We start from the raw sequence: 23,398 nt of genomic DNA, 5'->3' as shown, positions 1-23,398 counted from the left end.
AAGTGCTGCCTTCATATTTACACATCCTTTTTATTTGGTCAGATAAATTTTTTCTGCCGCCACAAGTAATATTATCCGTAACTATCTAAGGTGATATTTGCTGTCTAATCATTTTTTTATAAGGATCACTTATGTACTGGTTGACAATTTTTCTTTTCGGACTTTAAATTTGACTGTATCAGACAGTGTCAAGTTAAATAATATATGAATGAAAGCAGTACTTTGAAATTTCAATCAATTTGAGTCAGGCAATAAGTATATGATCATTTCTAACTCAATCTACTTGTGTGTCTTGTCCGCTCCCATTTTGTTGGTTAACCAGTATGCCTGAGAGAAGTCTACAAATATGAATGATTGCCACATTGTTTCTTCTTCTTTGTTGAAGAGAAAGCAGGTAGCTTTCTAATGCTAGTTGGGGTCTGTTTTTCTTGTTCCATACATTGTCCTAATATATTTAGAACTGTTTCTCTATGTCCTAAGAATTTTATCTGTTTACTGTGGTTTCTATAAGATTATTGAGTGCTTTTTGTTGATCTTGTTTGTCTTTGTAGACGACCATAGATCTTATATTGTAGGAAGTATAAGAAAGGTAAGGAATCAATTACAGCCCAGTCCATCCATAGGTCATAATCTGTATCATGTCTATCTTGTGTAGATCTGAACATTTCATATTGTAGTTCATGAGGAACAAGTTGATCTCTTTTCCTGTATGAATTTGACACAAAATGACATCATCTGTTTGATAGTACAGTTCTCACCTTGTTCATAGCATGCCTTTCAATTCTGTTGAAACAGCTGGAAGGGGCCTAGGTAATAACAGTGACAGAGTGTGTAAAGAGGATTAGAGTGATATTGTTGTTCAACATTTTCTCAGAATTTGTTCAGCTTTCTCCATATGTCCTACACTGTAGAATACTGAAGCCATTTTAAGTCTGCTAGATGAAACATCTGAGTTTGAACCAATTGATAGCAAAGCCATTGCTTTGTTAGACAAGTGATTATTTTCACCAATGTTTGATGATGCCACGGCAGATCCATATGTGGTGAACAGAAAAGGTGCTATAAGCTTGCATGAATCTTGTATTATATCATCATCATATGCACTTAAGGTCATTAGTCTTTCAACAAATTGCTGCAATGTTCTTATATCTTTATTTTGTAAGTGATTTAAGAATGTGTCATGCAATTTGTTTATTTGCGTTGCCAAGTTGACACAATTTGAAACTGAAAGAAGTTCATGCATTTTAAGAGATGGTAGAAAATTGTATGCTCTTTGTGGTTCTATATTAAGTTTCACTTGTAATCTACATCCAAGGCCATCAATATTGATTCTAAGAAAGCTTTGTATATCACTCTGTAAGAAATCACTTATATCTTTTAAAAGTTTTTGTTGTGTTTTAGGGGTAAATTGTCCTGCCATCAAATTGTTTTTAGATATTATAAAATGTAAACAGCGGTCATTCTGTACACAAGTGTGTAATTCCTGCAAGTTATATATTAAACATGTTAATAAATTGCTTCCTTTCCATAAACTTAGTTCTGTATTTTCAATACAATGTAATAAAACTGTTTTACACATATAGCTTGTTATGTTCTTTTCCTTTTGAGGATTCAAAAAGGATTTAAAAATCATCTTCATTAAAACGTAGCATCTTATTTGTGTTATATTTAGATTAAACATTATACATCTTTCTGCCAGGGATGTAGATATTCTCCATTCTAGTTCAGGATATACACTGACCTTACTTCCAGTTGAAACAACACAACAACAAGTATTGGCAGCACATCTTCTCATCTCTTGTGTTGGCCATCTTCCTTTTTCCTTCTCTAACCAACTTGATGCTGATTGAGGCCATGATTTACAAGGATAAGCAAACACCATGTCTCTATCCAAGTTTCCATGTTGTCCTTTTGTAGCAATTGATGGTCCGTCGAGATGATCAGCATCCATAAGCAATTTTTTTATTAATGTGTTTTTATACAATATTCTTCCTTTTCTATCTGTTATGTGGTGTTCATCAGGAATCTCAGTAGCAGGAATAGGTTTATTTGATTGGAACAACTGTAGAAAGCAGTAGCCAGGTGTTGTGTTTTCATCCTGTATCATAAGGTAGTTTCTCTTGCCAAGTTTCCACTCTGACAAGTCTTGTATTACATTGGTATCATGAATACAGTATATTACATCACTGTCTGAATGAAGTCCCGGAGTAGTTGTTCCTTCAACCAAACTCCCTATATAATAGATATGAACTAAATTGTTATAAATAAACCTATTTGTTATATTACTCATACTTTCTCTCAGACAGTGTACTCTTCTTGTTTTATTCACCATTTTTTCATTGACACCAATATCGTCTAAAACCTCTGATAACATGAGTGATAGATATTCCCTGTAGTCAGGTTCTTGATACATTCTGTAATATAAGTGAAAAACTTGGAAACTGGAACATTGTGTCTTGATAGCCAGTCTTAACATTATGAAATTTAGGTTACTTAAGTTGATAGTCAGATATAAATTAGTAAAAGATACTATTCTTTAAGTTGATTCATTTGTATTTATGTTTCACTCTTTTTTTGTGTCTAAGCATATTGTAATTGAACAGTCTGTCTGTCCGCACTAACAAATAGGGTTTGCGGTACTATATTAAGTTTCACTTATTCTAACTGAACAGATTGAAAGGGAATAATCGAGTTCCGTTTTGGGTTGAGTTCGGGGTCAGCCAATATATTTCTAGAAAAATCAAACCTGAGAAAAATGTGCTGAAATTTTAAGAAAATAAAAAAGATTCAAGAAATAATGTTCATGTTGTGTGTGGTAAATGACTGATTATGCATTATTTATCACCATATTTCTACTGCATGACTAACACACCGTAGGGAACGTGTTACAGTATCGCCTTTTTCGGTTACAGTATAGAATTTTCAAGATGGAGGATTATTTATGGGAAGAGATGTAGGTGATTTTTTATTCAGGGTCCATACTACTAGTAGTTTCTTAAAAGATTTTTTTGTTGCGTGCTTGTCAGGAACAGAATGTTTCCTAGTGCACATGACTACCAAAGTTATTTTCACATTAGTTATACAGACACTGCACAGAATGATAAATCACACTCAAAAAAATTATACACAGTCCAATGCACAATGGTTGCTGTAGTAGAATGATTTTCGACCACTAGTCTTAAATAACACAGAAAATAGTGAATTATTTTCCACGCAATGAAAGCGCGTTTCAAAAGATGCAAATACATGAATCACTTTTTGTTAATCCCGATCAAAAGATAGGGGTTAATACCGCAAATAACTCTTACGATGGTTAATAAACGAAGAACATATGCTTAAACGCACATAAAAGAGAGAAAATCTGACTGTAATAAAAGCATTCTACAATATCAAAAATCGTTGTTAAATCACTCTAAATCATGGTTTAGAAACGTTTATCAAAATAAAAGTATACATCATGAGCGCCTCATTAATTATTAGAAACTAAAATTCAATAACAAGAAATCCATGACTAATAGAAATAAATCAAAGTCTATACAGAGTTGTCTTATTTACAAGTAAAGAATCAGAAAAGAAACACAATTTGTCCACTATTCTTAGTTAAAATGTGTATTATCGCAAATATTCAAATTTCTCTATTAAGACTACAACATAGGAAAGAATGAAATTAGCTCACACACATAACTATATTTGTAGAAAACAAAAAAAGAGATTACTAAAGAAGCGATCTAAGCACCTAGCAACTCAATGTTATATGACATCATCTAAACTTGTTGACCATGGATTATCTGATTCAATAGAAATCATGACATCAATTATTTTGTGTCAAAAGTAATGTCAGATAGTTTGTTAATGGAGCTAAAAGTTATAGTAAAAGATACTGAGACACCTTAATATTTTAATAATATAGACAAACCACAACGGATGGATACCATGTTCACAAATAACCAACAATTTTGACTGGCTTTTAAGTTTTCAGCCATAATACGTATGTGATATAATATGAGAGAGATAAAGTGAAACTGAATATAAGCTTTACAAATAGTAACACTACAAATAAGTTCATAACTACATACTAATAATTAAGTGAAGGTCAAAACTACAATGTTTGTACATTATACACTTGAGTCTATTAGCGTATGAGTAATTCAATTAAATTAGGGTGCATTTCTTTCCACCATCAAGCAATAAAGAAAAATATATGGAGGTTGCACTTTATTGTCAAATCAATTGTAGCTTTTTAAAGCCAGCATATGGCTTCATCAGTGGCCATTATTTGGTGTCGAAGTATATATGTAATATGACACTACTATTACATCTCGAGCAAGAAAAGAGCTGTTGGTAGCCCAAATGTCTCTACAAAAAATGATTTTTGATTTTCTATGAACAATGATGTCTGCTGCACTGTCACAAAAACAAATATATTATTAAGACTAGTCAAAAAGTTGAGAAGCTCAAGATCGGTTCACAAGCTACTTAACTAAATATTGATTTCTATGATTCTTAACCAGTCACATATGAAATTAATTATCCAGGATATTAGAATAACATGTAATGAAGTAGAAGAAGATATGCTGTTGAGAAGATATCATATGACACTAAATAACCTAGATAATCAAGTCTATCACACCAGATTATCTAACCTTCAATTATGGGAAAGAGTCATAGTCCTCTTGAGATAATATGGAGAAAAACAGAAAAGTAATCATTACAACACTCTAAGCCGATTTGAAAAAAGAATCCACAAGCAGGTTAAGTCCAGATTATTGGGAAAAAAACAGCATGAATTGAAAAGAGAAAATTTTGCTAATATGCGAGAGAAGTCTCTCTATTTTGCTTACAAGCGGAGTCGTACATGTTCATGGATAGTACGGAATAGTCACTGTCCACGGTACTAACTATACCAGATCAGCTACCTGTTCTTTAACGAGTCAACCCGCTATCAACGACATTCACGTGTCTCCGCCCTTTTCCTCTATTTCCTTCATTTTTATCGTTTAAAAACAAGAGCGTTTTTAAGCGAGATATCGTTTACAACGACATAATTTTCCACCGTCCATCCGTATTTTCAGAATTTTACGAGGTCACTTCATTTGCACTTGTCATGCATCATTGTCACACTTAGAAAAAACAAGATGCACCAATAATAAATAAAAAAATATGATGGGGACGACTAGGCGACAATTAGAGATCAAATTTGTTACCTTGTTTTGTCAAGCGCCCGGGCCTAAAGTCCTTAAGACGAAATGGTCTAACAAACACATTCATTGACGTGATTACACAAAGGAAGCAGCTATCTTGGCGGGTTATCGTGTTCGTGAGAAAAAAATCACTGTGTGACTTTGAAAACGACATAAACTACATAAAAGAAAAAACACACCGGTTGAGAATCGATCCTGATGTCCGATTTTCAATGTCCTTTGTTTAAATCTATGATAGCTAGATTAATATATATCATGTAGGCTCAGATAAAAACAGAAAAATTCGAGCGATTAGAACAAACATGGAACCACTGTCCACCAATATATACCCTTAGACTCATAAATGAACCAGATATTCATAGAAAGTCCGCTGTAAAGTCATTAATAGACAGTATAATCGTCGAGACCTGCGAGTATATTGGATGCGTTCACACAGACTTAATTACGAGACCGCGTTTTACTAAACGAGAAGCATCCGAATCCTGACAACTTTACCGAGTGCACTGTATAATGGTATTAACTCAAAGATAAGCTGGAGTAAAAAAAAACACATATAAAGATTATTTAATGGCTTAACTATAACAATATTGTAAGTTGTGCTGAGATCCCACTGAGCAACATTAAACTAAATGTCATATAAAAGCGAGTGGAACGTGCCCTACAACTGAAGGTGACAAATTGACATAAATTAGGATAAACAGAGAACATACTCAGACCAATACATCATGTGACTATGTTATCATAACTAAAAAAATATCAAATCAGTACCTGTAAGAGTAAATGATTCTCTGAGACGAAGGTGTCGAGAAAATAAATCATCTAGACTGAAGACGAGCACTTTTGAGTTTGTATTTTATATAGAATATCCTGATCATACATAAAACAAATACCTATATCACATCAATTATAATGCTGCTACAACTTAACACAGAAAATCTATATATATGAAAAATATTAAGATACACAAGCAGCAATACAACCTCATCTAGTATACCATGCCAAGTTTAATAGATAGCCAGTATTTTAATGAAGGTAGTGAGCACAAATAATTCATGAGTAACGGAATACACAATTTATAGTAATTATTGTATTGTTAAACACTGCGGAATTTAACATATACATCTAACACACGATATAAACAGAGAGCTTCGTAGGGTCCAATGATCCAAGCAATTCTCTGATCTAGTCATGATCATGATAGAATATTTAAAAAATTGAGCTTAGAATAGAGTACCAGGTTTTGTTAGTTTGGTTCTTAGGATTAAGTTTTCAACGACACTTCCCCTGAGCGTTGGAGGTTCATATGGTATAAAGATCGAACAGTTGTGCATCATTTCAAAGCACATTATATGTACAAATTGGAAAACTTGGAAATATCGGAACTTATTACACAGAAATCCCTTGTAGAAAACATCATATTACATAACACTACCACAGTCAAAAAAGAGGGGCAATAGACCCTCGTCAAAATGCTGATATTGGAGGTATCTACAGTCGCACCTAGAGCTTCCAGGTGGGTCATGATGTGAAACACGTTGTCACAGTCAAAGCCATCATGTAACGTGGACTTGAAAATATATGAAGCGAATTACACCTGTAAACTTAACGTAAATCAAGATCGAAAAAGGGCAAAATCTGTCATAAATGCTGATAAGTTACCTCACCGTCAGTTGGGTCATGATGGTGAACAAGTGTGCATAAGTCAAAGCCTAGTCAATGGACTTCGAAAATATTTGAACTATACAAAAACCTTAACAGTAAACTTCTCCAGTCGAAAGGCGAATAATTCTGTCAAAATCTTGATAGAGTTACCTTCTCTGATTACAGTTGGGTCATGATTGAACAAGTGTGCAAAGTTTCAAAGCATATTCCATGACTTTGAAAATATGAACTATTACAAAACTTAAAACCGAAATCCTAGCGAAAAAGGCAATAATTCTTTCAAAATGGCTTGATAGAGTTAGCCTCCTTCCTGTTACAAGTGGGTCATGATGTTGATAACAAGTGTGCAAAGTTCAAAGCCATATGTCATGACTTTGAAATTCGTGGAACTATTAACAAAAACTTAACCTATTCTATAGTCGAAAAAGGGCAAATTCTGCAAAAATGCTGATAAGTTACAATCCTCCTGCCGAGCATGTAGGGAATCTAAGAGCTTGGGATAACAATTGTTCAACAGTCACCCAAAAATGCCATACATAGTAGCATATCCCAAATGGTACCATTGAAATATGGTATGTATTACCATTTACCAAAAACATTTCACACATAAATAGGTTACGAAAGATCACCGACGATTTCGAAGTCGAAGGCCTATCCCGACTCTGTCCACTTTAGTACCTGCAATCAGGCTCACTAGATGACAGACTATTAATGACTGCCTTCGGACCTTAATTCTATACTCTAATTGAACTGCCAATTAGCCAACCTTATCACTAATACTGAATAGTATCGAGCTTATAAAATTTAGTTTGTCATCAAGTAATCAAAATTATTTGGTCCAAAAACACACTCTATATATAGCAAATAAACAAAATGTAAGACAAATGTAACCTACATACTAATAAACTTCCTTAAACAAAAACGTTGTTCTGTGTTTTCCAATGACTCTGAAATAATGAAAATACGACTTTCCAAATTAATAATTTAGACCAATAAAATAATTATAAAATTATCTCTGTATAAATAACTTCAAGAGCTTGATAGAATAGAGCGAAAGCGCACAGAAATGTGAAATATGACCACAGAGTATGATGCAGTAGATACAGTGGATCAATTTAAAGTGCGTTAATGTCTTAATTCGAAATGAATTGTGATCATACGCTGAAGGGTGCCATGTTAAAACTAATTGCCTTGTTTCAATATAATTATCAAGTTAGGTATAAATAGTTAAACCGTGGTATCAGTATTTTTTTTCCGTACATAATTCTTGAGAGACATATCCGTTCGAAAATACCATTTGAAGCAGCCTCATATATAAAAAGTGACATCACTATATTGAAGACGATATCAGTCTAGTTAGATTTTGCACACTTACACATATTAAGTTAAAAAAAGATCAACTATATATGATATATACTGACGTTCAGGAGTTGTCGAGACAATGCTATCCGCCAAACAGGCAAACCTTGAATTAGATGACCATCCACTACAACATAGATAGGTACACACCAGAATTAATCAATTTAAGACGCAAATAATAATTACCATTCAAATCATCATTCCCACTAAACACCTGTACCACATCTGTCCAATATGGAATTTCTGGACGACTCAGTTCACAAACAGAATACAATAAAGAGACTTTATATTAAAAGACCTATGCTTTATTATTTTAAATCCTTATAACTTCCATAACACAATTTGTATCCCCTTGAGTAGAGAATTATTACCGAAACCTTATGATAATCACACTTATATTGCGCGAAAATAATTACATTTTCAGCAAGTACGTAAATTAGATATATCTAATAATCCGAAGAACGCTTATACAGAAACTTGGTCCCCGACAAATAAGTAAACAATCATTCAGGAAATTGTACACAACAAATGTGGAATATCTATGTGACCCCGAAAATCCCTTGCAGATTAAAATTATAAGGCAATTAAATAAGAGAAAATATACAAATAGTCTTAACACCTAGTAGGAACATGTCGAACAAATAGCCACCATAATTGAAATCTCTCGAACTAGGAGACTGCATTCTTGATACAAGATGCTTTGAATTCTATAAGCAATCACCACCCCAATAGATATTTCGATTGATTCATGTCGATACTGTTTGTTTCAAGTTATACTGGTTGCTGATTGCACTAAAAATCGAAGTTGCGTCCACCTTCTACATAGTTTTGTGAGTATATTAATTTACTATCCCTATAACATTATCTCAACTTATTGGACTTTTATTACAATCGTGTTAGTAAATAAAAATTTCTATGAAACCTTTAAATAAATATCAAAGACACTATCACAGTAAACTGCTTACAAACTATTAGATATCTATCAATCTGACATTTTTCCAAACTTTAACACTAGGCTTTTTATAATTCAAACATCAAACCAGTGGCTGTTCTTCATGTGTTGCATAAGTTAGTTACTTACGCTACTATTGATTAAAAAGCCGCATAAACACGAATTTACATGTCTACGAAAATAGGTTCAACTTGGCTAACTATCCTAACCCCATAACACACCTATGTTATTAATTATTTTTGTGGAGGATTGTAGAATATTTATTTTCTAATGTGACGTTGGTAGTCTCACTGGATTCCTTAACTCAAAAATAAAACAAGCGATAATAAAACTCCCTGATGATGAACTATTACTACACAATGAATTCTTAGAGCTACGCAACAAGAGTGTAACTAAACCTTGCAATTTTACTTTTATTTTGGTTTACTAACAATATCATTATACAATAACAGGAGAGCGATTAACGGCCGAGTCAACACTATGGACGATGTGCGAACATATGTGCCAGAGAATAGACACCCCATGAATATAAATAAAAGATATGAGAATTAGAGTAAACCACATAAGAATATAAGATCTATAAGGCAAAGAGTCATTTCAAGGGTCAAACAGAAACACCCTGAAGATGGGATCCAATAACAGCAATCAACTTTCTGCTAATATATAAGCATCAGTTCCTAGTAAAAATAGAAAGAATCACGAAAATTATCAATCGAAACTTAGAACAACATAAAATGAACCCGAGCTGATTTAAGACATACTTCCCGTATCCATTGAGGAGCTATAAATCTAATTTTCAATATAATATTGCATTGAACATACGCGATAACATCGGCTGGGGTCAGCACTCCGAAGAAATATATGACTAGATACCCACAAAAATGGGATTGCTCCCAGTTCCTGTAAAAGCAAGCCAAACTGCATGACATAAATATTGTTGCATCTTACCCTTTTAAAGAAACTAAAACTACTTGTAGTATGGATGCCTTCAGGCACATTAAGCACGATCCATAAATTCCAGAACAGCCATTTTATGAGAAAAATTACCATATGCTCAATATCGTATGGAACCTGAGTTAAGGCTCACCAAGTCAATCAAAAATAATATAAAATTAAACCTCAATTCTTTTCCAGCAACAAGAATCAGGGAATAGTTCAACATCGTTAAACGATCGTAAATATACTGATATAACTTGGTATAACCAGCGAGAGTGAAAACCACAATGGCGACCTATAGCAATGTTGCTTCAATATTGGCTGTATACAAGCAAGATGTAATTCTTAAACTAATTTCCCCATATTAAGTTATATTAAAAAATTTCAAGAAACAACATTAATTTTTTCAATAATATAACTTTTCTTTCTCGTAATTAGGTATTTTAGATGGATCATTCGGTGGATGATTTAGCAACCAAAATAATATTGATTCATACCGAAAAGTCAGACTGAGACCGACAATAACACCACACATATCTATTTTATAATCTAACATTCTCTATGTTAAGGTATATACATTATTTTCAATTTGTCCTTAAGAAAATCTAATAAATATGAATTCAACTCGTACAGAATATCGGTACAGCACCGATTCTGGGCTCCCTTGTAATCTGTTTACCAATGGATAGCTGTAAATTCAAGCGAATAATTATGATAACAAAATTAATATATTGAAACCTTTTGTTGCAACATGTTCTTTCTCTTATGTGACAACACAACAAATACTTAACTGTCGATAATATTAATATATACACATCAATTTAAGATAACTATTTATACAACGTCAAAACTATCTTAAATTTCTTATGATTGAAACATCTCACTAATATACCACAATGTCATAAAAAAAAAGATTTTTGTTGATACGAAGTTATTGAACTTAACTCTACATCAATAAGACAATCATTATTGTCTAGCTGATGCACTATTTTTATAGAACTTATGAATGTAAATTATAGTGTCACATTTGCTCATGTAGCTGCACAATTATAATAAGTAAATCATGCAGAGCCTGCATTCTTAATCAGATTGAAACTTCATGAAGCACTTCAATTTTAAATAAAGAAGATACAAGAAGCCCTTTAAGAAATAAGGTTGTGTCTATCAATTAAATAAGTCTTAACTTGACTCGAACTTTAACAGATTAATTTCAAGAATTGGGACATTTATATACTCGTCAAAATATCGCGACTTTTTTTTTGTTGTTATTTTTTTTTTTTGTGTTTTTTTTTGTGTTGTTTTTTTTTTTTTTTTGTTTTTTTTTTTTTTTTTTTTTTTTTTTTTGTTCTTTTTTTTTTTCTTTTTCTTTCTTGTTTTTTGTGGTTTTTGGTTTTTTTGTATTGTTTTTTTGTTTGGTTTTTTGGCGTTTTTGTTGTTTTTTTCTTTGGCTTTTTTTCGTTTGTTTTGGTTGTTTGTGTGTGTTTTTTTTTTTTGTTTTTTTTTTGTTGGTTTTTGTTTTTGTCGGTGGTGTTGTTTTTTTTGATAACAAGTTATTCATCTATATCTTTATTTACATGCTCGCATTTTCAGTTCACATCAATTAATAGATTATTGCTTTCTTGTATTCAATTACTTAACTATTTAGTTGATGTTAGCTATTTTTGTTTAATTTATGCCATAAAAAAATAAAATTGTCGTGCATATTTCGTCACTTCCGGGGTGGTTGTGGGTTCATATTATCTAGTGTACGATTTTATGCTATCACATAGGCACTGTAGAGTAATGAATACTTATTGCTCCATATGATTTGGTTCTTTTAAGCTGACTTAAATATGGAATAAGCTGCATGACATAAATAAGTTATATTCTTACCTTGCTGTTTTTTAGATTGCAGAACAAATAGGAAACATTTTAAATGAATAACTTAACTCTACTTTTTGTAATTCATATAGTTTAATATTTGATACTTAAATTGTGTCTTCAGTTCTACTCTCAGTTCTTAGTTGAAAACTACCGTCTACGCAGAGCTTGCATTAACTTACACATTAGGCCCTATAAATCAATTGGAAATTTATAATTGTAAGCTTGCGGTTAATACTAATGGTAATTTTAGTAATTTTTGGTAGTTGTTTAGTAAGTAAGACTAAACACAACATTTTAACTAAATAATAATTAGAAAATAGAATTTGCAGTGAATTGTTGTAATATTTCATCAAAAATATATAGTATTTAAACTTATCTTTTTGGAAAGTCTTGGTTCAAGAATATGACAATGAAATTCAATATAAGACCCAATTTATTTCTTTCTGTTTTCCGTGAGGTAGGTGGATAATTTTAACTTAATTTTTTAACTTCCCTTGTTTGGTTGTGAAATGGATATATAAAGGGAAACAAACCAACTTTATTCTCCTTTTTTGTTATTGAAGGAAAATTGAATTGTGTCCCTTCAAAATAGCTGTGCATGTCGCCCAATACAAAAGGAATCTGTATATGACTTAAATTATGTCACTAGTTATATCTTTATAATAAGAATATAGTGAAAAAATTTCATTACAATACAACTTTGTTTTTAAGGAATATTGCATATATTTTAATACCTTTCCATCATGAGCATATGGGTGAAGAATATGCCTGTTTTCATTGAAAGCAAGCCTCCAGTCAAGTTCAAACTGCTATGAAAACTATGAAAACGCTGCTTCAATACTGAATTATAACTTGGCATAGGATGTTGACTGCGACCGATCTGCCTTGTGTAACATGCCACATGCTAAAGTCTTAATATTATCCTGTTACTTTTATGGCAATGAGGGGTCATTCTCAGGAATTTTGGCTAGAAAGTTCATCTATTTGCGTGGGAGGATATTTTTCCATCAACCATAGATTTCAAAGTTTGGTGCTTGGCAGATTGATTCTTCTGGAAATGAATTGGAGAATAGGATGTAATAGAGCTTTTCACGTTGTTTTACAGCGTTATTACCTTTTATAATCTTAACTCTGGGGTCATTTTAGCCTCTACTAACGCAGTCCAAATTTTTTCTGGTGATTCTTTGGGTCTACTCCCCTTCAGATCCCTCCACAGAAGGTGGGCAATCCCTCCTTCTTGGCATCCCCTATATGTATTCCCTTTGATAGAGGCGGCACCGAATTTAGAGTGATCAACTTATTTATAGCACATTCTCCATCGAAAACAAGTTTTGGGCTCAATAGGTAATTTTTCAATTACTGTACTTTAGGCTCAAAAAGGAGGGGGGGGGGGGTCAGATAAGCATCATAAGCACGATATGTTCAAGAGTTATTAGCGATTTGTGGCATTCTTTAAGATAATTCATTAGATTTAAGATGGGCTTTTAACCTACATTAGTACAATAATAATATTTGTATATTAGACTAAGCACTGTTCGTTTGTGTGCTGTGTGTTGGGTGTGACTGTCGGTGTTTTGTTGTGGGGGACCTGCTTTCTTTGTGATCTATATTCATTGTATGAAATTATAGTATTATGTTGTTGTCAATTTACATTGTAATGTAACATCAAAATGATCGTGGTGGTGTTATTGCAAAGATAATATTGATATAGATTCCTGCCTGATTGATTCTTATATCAGTATCTTTTAAGAATATGACGGTACTATTAGCCAGACCTGTACGATTTATTGTGACTACATCTCGTAGCGAGTATAGCCCGTCAGCGCGCGCATGCCCATAACAAACAGGTTGAATTTTATTCAGAGCAACGAAAATTCCACACACTTCAATTTTTCAGAGATATCTAATAGCCCATCATGGCTTTGGAACTTGCCTCGACACTGTATCACTAAACAGCAACGATAACACACCCAAACTCCTGTAGACAGGAAGGATAGCTCTAAACATCATTAAAGTCCACGTAAAATTTGTGCCTGGACTCTTAGTATTACTCTATGCGCTACTCATATTTTGTCATGCCCGGATTAAGCAAGTCTCCAACGTTTTAAGATTATAGTGATGTGTATATTATTGAGAAAAGCAGTAGTATATTTTCTACAATATAAAAATCGATCATTATAACACAGATTTCCACTATGTCGGGAGTGAAAAATTATAACTGCCATCACTTGCGATAAGTTTCTGTCACTACATGCAAATAGATGTCAAGCACAAGTACTATGGAACGCGTCATGTTAGAATACATGTTATGTATACTAACCCGTAAAGGAGGATGTATACTCCTAATCAAAGCATATTTTCAGAAAATGATTTTTTTATGGTGTAGGAGTACAGAATACATTAATATTCTTTTATATTTTGAGAAATATTAAAGTATGAGGGGGAAAAGTTGATTGAGTAAGGTGTAATGATGTGGTATGAAACAAAGTTGTAGAATTTATCACGTTTTCTATTTCAGGACGTACATTTCCAGTAGAGCAATATTTTCTTGAAGATGTAATGGAATTTACAGAGTGAGTGATTATATTAAAATATACTTTATTTCTTGATTGTTTTACTGTCCGACATTGCTTTATTCATCTGTATTGCAATTATAGCAACATTAATCACTGTATTATATCTTTTGTTGCCATTAGTTAATCAGATGGGGATAAAATAATGATTCATGAGTTATATATCTGTGTACCTAGCTTAAATGCAGATACAAAATTTCATTGTCCTTGTTTTTTAGCTCGACTATTCGATAAGAATAAGTAGAGCTATTGTAGTCATCCGAGCGTGGGCGTCTGCGTCGGCGCTGACGTAACCACTTATTTTAAAGTTTTTGTAATACATGTACCTCAAATATTTTCAAAGTCCATTGACATATGGCTTTGAAACTTTGCACACTTGTTCACCATTATGACCCCAACCTGTAGACAGGAGGAGGTAACTCTATCAAGCATTTTGACATTATTATGCCCCTTTTCCGACTTAGAATTTACATTAAAGTTTTTGTAATACCTTAAATATTTTCAAAGTCCATTGACATATGGCTTTGAAACTTTGCACACTTGTTCACCATCATGACCCCAACCTGTAGACAGGAGGAGGTAACTCTATCAAGCATTTTGACAGAATTATGCCCCTTTTTCGACTTAGAATTTAGAATTTACGTTAAAGTTTTTGTAATACCTCAAATATTTTCAAAGTCCATTCACATATGGTTTTGAAACTTTGCACACTTGTTGACCATCATGACCCAAACCAGTAGACAGGAGGAGGTAACTCTATCAAGAATTTTGACAGAATAATGCTCCTTTTTCGACTTAGAATTTACGTTAAAGTTTTTGTAATACCTCAAATATTTTCAAAGTCCATTGACATATGGCTTTGAAACTTTGCATGTACTTGTTCACCATCATGACCCCAACCTGTAAACAGGAGGAGGTAACTCTATCAAGCATTTTGACAGAATTATGCCCCTTTTTCGACTTAGAATTTATGTTAAAGTTTTTGTAATACCTCAAATATTTTCAAAGTCCATTCACATATGGTTTTGAAACTTTGCACACTTGTTGACCATCATGACCCCAACCAGTAGACAGGAGGAGGTAACTCTATCAAGAATTTTGACAGAATAATGCTCCTTTTTCGACTTAGAATTTACATTAAAGTTTTTGTAATACCTCAAATATTTTTTTAGACCTTGACATATAATGGCCTTAAAACTTTGCATGTACTTGTTGACCATCATGACCCCAACCTGTAAACAGGAGGAGGTAACTCTATCAAGCATTTTGACAGAATTATGCCCCTTTTTTGACTTACAATTTATGTTAAAGTTTTTGTAATACCTCAAATATTTTCAAAGTTCATTGACATAAGGCTTTGAAACATGTTTAAATTTTATACTCTTCTTTGAGAGCATAATAGGACTCTCTCCAAGGCTTATAACTGTAATATGGATTTAAAGAAAAATTTTGCCTTTTTCTTTACTTAGAAAATTTTACCTTTTAATCAAGGCTTTTTTTACTATCAAGCACTAAGAATAGTCAAGCGTTGCTGTCCTACAGACAGCTTTTGTTTGTGGTTTTATTCACTAAATTTTGTGCTATGACAGCCATAATTGTGTGAATAACGTCTGTGAATTATTTCAAATAAGTAAGGGGATAAACAATAATTGGTTTATCTACATTATAATGAAACTTAAAGATCTATAAATTTGTTTTACCTTTTCCAGATTTGTTATGGAAGAGTCATCACCTTATGCTAGACCTCTGAAACATATGAATGCTGTACAAAGGGGCGTGGCCGGGGAGGAGGAGCAATATGATGACAGTGGTAGTGGCCCAGCCCATAAAGCAAGCGATAGGGTGCAAGATCAAAATCTGTCTGTGAAACAGCTATATCTGAGATATCCTGGTAAGTTTAAAGTAAAACTCACTTTGTGATGAATAAAAGATTATTGTATTGGAGGTTATCTTTCAAGGACAATATTTGATTGAATTGTAATCTTGTTAAATTTGAAAAACAAATATCAGTCTATAACTGAAATGCTGTGATTATTGCAAAAAGTGCAATTTTTCATTTTCTTTGTAATACTTTTTGGAACAAACAGCTAGAATGTCAGACCCCTGTGAGTGTTAGCCTGACTTAAGTAGAAAACCCTTACAATAAAAACAGACAAATGAACACGTGAATTACAACAAGTCCATTACATTAGTCATGTATTAATACATATTTTTTATTAATGTCACTTGGTAAGTGACATGTCTAGTTGGTTACTAGATAAGTGACATGTCAAGATAGTATTGAGATTTTATTATTGTAGATTTTCACAAACTAACTTTAAAGAACATGGCATTAATGGATCACACAAAGATCAACTTTGACCTGGTCCTTGAACTGATGTGTTGGTTGGTCACAGAAAATCATAAGGATCTAGAGGTAGAATTTAAGGACATTTGAGCCGCGCCATGACAAAACCATAATATTGCGTTTGCCACCAGCATGGATCCAGACCGGCCTGCGCATTCGCGCAGTCTGATCAGGATCCATGCTGTTCTCTTACAATCCCAATAACAAGTAGAGAAACTGATAGCGAACAGCATGGATCATGTCAGACTGCGCAGATGTGCAGGCTGGTCTGGATCCATTCTGGTCGCCAAAGCATTACATTGGTTTTGTCATGGCGCGGCTCATTTATATTGTATTGTAATAATTATGTAGATTCATATATGATCATCATATCAACAACTCAACAAGATCAATGTTAAAGTGTTCTGATAATGGCTATTCTTTTCTGTTAGATCTTTAACATTATGTTTATTTATATTTATTGTATATGCTCATGTGTATTTTATTTTGTTTTCAATTGAAAATGACAGTTTTATAATTTGACATTTTTAAAAGTTATACCAAAAGTGTGTGTTATTATTGATCATCTATCGTCTATATAAATATTATAGTCCATGATTATGCATAATATGGTATTGAGTTTTAAAATATACTATGCTCATCTTTAGGTAAAATAATTCCATTGCAGAAATGTATTAATTAAAATCTAGGAAATTCTTACTAAATATGTCTGAACTTGAATAAGGGAATGCAAAAATAATGTTTGGGAAGCTTTGTGGCCTATAACTGGTCAAGTTTATAATGTTGGTCTTTTTTTCTTCTTTTTTTTTAACTGCCAGTTTGTTTATTTAATGACACTATGTATTCATGCTGTGTTTATATAAAATGTGTAGTGTTTAAAATGTAACATATCTTCTCATCGTGTGCTCAGAAGATGTTTATTTTACATTTAAAGATATACTGTCTGGAAATTATCAGTATTTTTCAAATATAAAATTTTAGCATAATATATCATATTTATTATATACTTATAAATGAAATATTGAGAAATATTGATGAAATAAAATGCATATTTTCATTTTCCGTATTTTCACTGTAAAAATTTATTTTTCACTGCAGTGAAACATATTTTCCGTATTTTCACTGGTGTCTTGCCGGACTACTTTCTTTTAAATTCTGCCAGTACACAAAATTTAAGGGAAAGTCTTTCAAATTTAAATGTCAAAAAAGAGAAAAATGTATATAATAAACAGAAAATTCAAGTTTTTTCTATAAATACATGATTTATTTTCATCTTGTGGCATGAAAATTACGATATTTCACTCGTGGCTACCGCCACTCATGAAATATTTATTTTCATACCACTCGATGAAAATAAATCATGTATTTATAGAAAAAAATTGAATATCCTCTATATATTGTCACCTCAGTGCAGTAATGGGTTAATTCCTATTAAATTATATGACAAGTTAATTCCTGCACTTAGCTGCTGAATTATATCATTGATTTACCATGTGTTTTTTTTTTAATTTATAAAGCTTTCTGTATGGACTAGTATTGATATAAGGTGCATATAATTTATATTTTGATTATTTCAGTTTCCAGAGAAAGGTGCAATCCTTGTATTTATGCCAGGTTACGCTGAGATACAAACATTATACGATATGTTACTCTCTAGTCCAGTGTTTGGTGGTAGAAATAAACACAGGTAGGTTTTACTTTGATCTTTTCCTTTTTAACTAATTAAGAAAGATACTAAAATAAGATACTAAAGTAAGTTTCAAATAGTGTATCGATATATTGTTAATAAACAATTTTATTGCCAAAACAACTTTCATTTGTATCTTTCTTAAAAGACAGTAAAGGTATACTCATATTTTTCAAGCATTTGAACATGCTTGACACCTGTAAAATATGATAGTAGGGAAGTGACATTAAGAGGCCTGAAATAATACACAGAAGGGCACCTGAGGTACGTAAAGCTGGAAACTATACTGTGATGGTGCAAGCTAAAACCCAAACAAATAAGTTTCATCAAAATGCAGCTTTACAGTTACATTTTGATTTCATCAGGGCCTGTTATCATAATTGATATTGATTGATTAGTCTTTACTACTGCCAATTAACCATTCATTTATTATTATGGAGAGCATCAGATTAGTAATCCAGTGGTCACTGGTTTGTTTCTTGGTTGAGGACTAATTTCTTCGTGATATTTGATCTCGGATATTGAGTTCTAATAGTCATAGGTCTTTTACCACTGATTCAGAAGTCTTGAGGTATAAGTTCTCAGTCACTTGCAGAGACATTTGTAAATACTGGTGGTTAGGTTCCGTCAGCCACACAGATATGACCAAAATGTGTTGAAATTGGTGTGAAAACCAAAACAAACGAACAAATTTTTCATGATGATAGAGAGTTATATATCATCTGGCATACACATGATAAAGTTTGACAAATCTAATTATTATAACCCTTACCAAACCTAATTTGTATGATGGACTTGTAGTTCTATTTGAAACCTTCGTTGTTAATGATTTTTAAGTTGAAAAACTGTAATTTACAAGGAAATAATAAAAAGCTTAGTCAGAGTATGCAGATGTTCAGACTGGCCTAGCTAGCCTAGCTGTATATTTGTAGTAAAGACAGGTCTTAATTGCTATTTCTGTTGAAAGGTTTGAAATTATTATGAGATATGCTTGATTTTATTTTCAGGTATAAGATAATACCTCTACATTCTACCTTATCATCTGAGGATCAACATGCTGTTTTCTCGTAAGATTTCATTAGTATATCACTAAACCCTAGGTTTGTAAACCTGTAACTTTTAAAAACAGAGGTATTTGCTCTATATTAGTTATGATAAATGAAACTGCTTGGTCCATTTTATTGATAGATATTCAGAAATTAAATACAGAGGTATTTCACGTTCTTTTCAAGAATTTTGATATTCTGGAACTACATATTGCTTCGTCTTTTTATTGTAAAGCTATACTATTTGAAATCTGTTTCTTGATTTTTAGCTCAACTTTTCTATGAAAAGGGGAGCTATCCTACTCGCCCCGGCGTCGGCGTTAGCGTTAGCGTTGGCGTCACACCTTGGTTAAGTTTTTCGTACCACCCCACTTTATTTCAGAAGTATTACAAGTATGGCTTTGAAACTTACCATACTTGTTCACCATCATAACCTCCATCTACAGACAAGAGTACATAACTCTGTCAAGGTTTTTGACAGAATTATGGCCCTTTTTTGACTTAGAAAGTGTATTGAGCTTGGTTAAGTTTTTTGTACCACCTCACTTTATTTCAAAACCATTGGAGGTATTGCTTTGAAACTGACCATACTTGTTTACCATCACGACCTTCATCAACAGACAAGAGGACATAACTCTGTCAAGGTTTTTGACAGAATTATGCCCCTTTTTGACTTAGAAAATACATTGAATATGGGTAAAATCCACTTATTGCCTTAACCCTTTGAGATATTGCTTTGAAACTTTTAATGCTATTTCACATCATTACCCCCATCTGTACGCAAGAGAAGGTAACTCTGTCAAGGATTTGTTTTAAAAATTAAGGCCTTTTATCGACTTAGAATCTTGGTTAAGTTTTTAGTACCAGTCCACTTTTTGACTGAACTGTTTGAGATATTAATTTGAAAGTTGGAATACTTGTTTACCATCATGGTCCCAAAAACATGGGCAGGAGAAGGTAATTCTGTTAAGGATTTTATTTGAATTATGGCCCTTTTTGACTTAGAAACTCAGTTAAGATTTTCATTCTTGTCCACTTGTTGACTTAACCATTTGAGATATTACTTTGGAAGTTGGAGTTCTTATGTGCCATCATGAGACCTATCTGTAAGCAAGAGAAGATAACTCTGTGAAAATGTTTCTTGATTTGTACTTAGAAATTCCTAGTTAAAGTCTTGTGTGCCCTTAACTGTCAAAGTTTTGTTTTATAGGCAAGCACTAAAAAAGTCGAGCGCGCTGTCCTTCTGACAGCTCTTGTTTATGTAAGAATTAATATATTGAGAATAGGAGGACAACAGTTACACACAAAATTCTTCACAGAATTGCAATAAACCATATTTGTAGCTAAACTTAACAAAACTGGTTTGCTAAACATGTCATTTTTATATGATTTTCATTCTATACACAAAAAGTGATTATAATTTATTTATTATATATTTGAAGGAGGCCACCAGAAGAGGTTACCAAGATTGTCATAGCAACAAATATTGCTGAAACTTCTATCACCATTGATGATATCTGTTTTGTTATTGATACTGGTAAAATGAAAGAAAAAAGGTATGACTTCGTTATCTTATTTCTTAAATGTACAATGTATATGATTTCTTTTTTTTTAACATTTAGAACTATTTTTGAAGGTGTTTTTTTTTTAAATCTTTTTTTTGAGGTGGGGTTGGAGGGTGTATTTAAATCAGTTATTTGTAATTTATAGGAAAGTTGAATTCAATTGTAATTTGTACAGCTAAGATACCTGAGATAAATGTGAGTAATTAAGTTACTGAAGTAAATTAGTTGTTCAGGTCTACTACTTTAGGTAATGATAACTTAAAGGGACTCTACTGTTGTTGTTTTTTTGACATGACAGAAATGGAAATATTTTGTATATACATGTATGTGAAAATGGTCTGCATTTACCATTAAAGCTGGATAATCTTCATAAAAGTTTATACTGTTTGTTTTGAAATTAGTATATACATGTACATTTTATACTTTCAGATATTTGTTTTGAAGTGAGTTTATATTTTATACTTTCAGATGTTTGTTTTGAAGTTAGATTATATATTTTATACTTTCAGATATGATTCAACAAAAGGTATGGAGAGTTTGGATACAGTATGGGTGTCAAGGGCAAATGCCTTACAGAGGAAAGGTCGTGCCGGGCGTGTTAGAGCTGGAGTGTGTTTCCATCTGTTTACAAGTCACAGGTTTGAGCACCATCTTCAGGAACAACCTATACCAGGTATGTTTTTATGGTTTCATGTCTGCAATATTTCTCTACAGTTTCTTAACAAAATGATTATTACAAGATAGTTGAATAACCAAACAGGTAAGAGGTCTGAAAGGTTTGATTTTACTTTATAATATTATGATTTCCAATTTGTTAGTTACATGTATATTTTTAATTAACCAATATCTGTATTTTCTGTACCTGACATTTATGTTTTATGCCTAGAGTGGACAAAAACAGATGTCTGTAAAATATTTAAGGTCTCATTTGACCTTTAAATAGCACAGGGTATGCTTCATTTGTCATGAGTATTTTGATGGACATAAAGTGTTTGTGAAAATGTTTAGGAGATGGGCCTTTTGCATTATTATGACAGGTATATAGTTAGATATAGAAGATAATATAAAATTATTGTATGATTTATGTATGTTATTATTACAGAGATTCAGAGAGCTCCTCTAGAACAGATCTGTTTAAGAATAAGGATGCTGGACATCTTTAAAAGAGTTCCTGTAGAGGTAACATTTGTTGTACAAAAATATCTGATAATATAATTATAATCAACGTTAGCTTGTAATATTAATCTAGAAACTTCTTTTTTATTACATAAACATTTTAATAAAATGTTTTAAAGGTTGACCGCCTAAGATGTTTAAGCAACAAGTTCATTGTTTATACTGTTTAAGAGACTGGCATAAATGCATATAGAAAAGTGAGTCATTTGAAAATTCCTCCTTGTTAATTTGAAAATATGATAGAAGTTATAGTAAATGATTATAAGTATTGAGGTAAGACTGTATCATCTCACAATTTAGGTAATAAAATAGGTGTTATCATAACACAATAACCACCATTTTAACTAATTGAACAGTACTAAATTACAAACTTCTTCATTCATATAAGATAAGCGATTCTAAAACTGTCTACTGTTGTACTAGATCCTGTCACAATTCTGTGTAGGTGACATCAATTTATAATACTACTAGATGAAGTTCTTATAAGGTTTAATGATACAGTAATTTACTTGTATAAGTAAGGAAACATATGTTTTTGAAATATGACATATATTTATTTATCACATACCCGTGCCATTTTTGTGACGCCATAAAAATGGTATTGCATGGCCGTATATATATATTTTTTGACACGACGTCATTTGTGTTTTACAAACATAGTGTTAAGACACGCTGAATGTTAGCATTACACTTTAAGCGTAACTTCTAAATTTATTGAACTCATTGAATAAAATAATATGCACGCCAGAGGCCTGCATATCATTATTTTATTCAACTGGTTCAATAAATTCAATACCTACCTTCAGTATTGAACCTGCACTTATTCAAAATCCTCTATATGTTAATATTATATATTTCAGGTTGTGTTACACAAGTTACCTGAGCCCCCGGACTATGAGGCTATCACCTCAGCTATCAAGAGGCTAGAAGTACTGGGAGCCTTAGACAGTCAAGGGGTAAGTAACTGTGTTTGTTCTTAATGATTAGATATGCAGAATTAATGCCTTTTATCCCAATTTTCTAGCTGAAAT

The 23,398-nt window shown here is 32.3% G+C and overlaps 1 protein-coding gene across 1 annotated transcript in view; it reads left to right on the top strand.

Moving 5' to 3' along the window:
- Window positions 1-14,455: 14,455 nt before the first annotated feature.
- LOC132749304 (putative ATP-dependent RNA helicase DHX57) overlaps window positions 14,456-23,398 on the top strand; it is a 155,161-nt gene continuing 146,218 nt past the window's right edge. Inside the window, exons 1-9 of the mRNA XM_060739029.1 lie at window positions 14,456-14,546; window positions 16,256-16,437; window positions 16,847-16,962; window positions 18,471-18,580; window positions 19,588-19,647; window positions 21,069-21,182; window positions 21,701-21,864; window positions 22,294-22,370; window positions 23,228-23,323. Coding sequence (XP_060595012.1) covers window positions 14,533-14,546; window positions 16,256-16,437; window positions 16,847-16,962; window positions 18,471-18,580; window positions 19,588-19,647; window positions 21,069-21,182; window positions 21,701-21,864; window positions 22,294-22,370; window positions 23,228-23,323 — 933 coding nt within the window. The 5' untranslated portion in view covers window positions 14,456-14,532. The remainder of the gene's footprint in view (window positions 14,547-16,255; window positions 16,438-16,846; window positions 16,963-18,470; window positions 18,581-19,587; window positions 19,648-21,068; window positions 21,183-21,700; window positions 21,865-22,293; window positions 22,371-23,227; window positions 23,324-23,398) is intronic.

Source organism: Ruditapes philippinarum, unplaced genomic scaffold (genome assembly GCF_026571515.1).
Source record: "Ruditapes philippinarum isolate M1 unplaced genomic scaffold, ASM2657151v2 ctg666_1_1_1_1, whole genome shotgun sequence".
NCBI classification, from domain to species: domain Eukaryota; kingdom Metazoa; phylum Mollusca; class Bivalvia; order Venerida; family Veneridae; genus Ruditapes; species Ruditapes philippinarum.
This window is presented reverse-complemented; position numbering and strand designations above follow the sequence as displayed.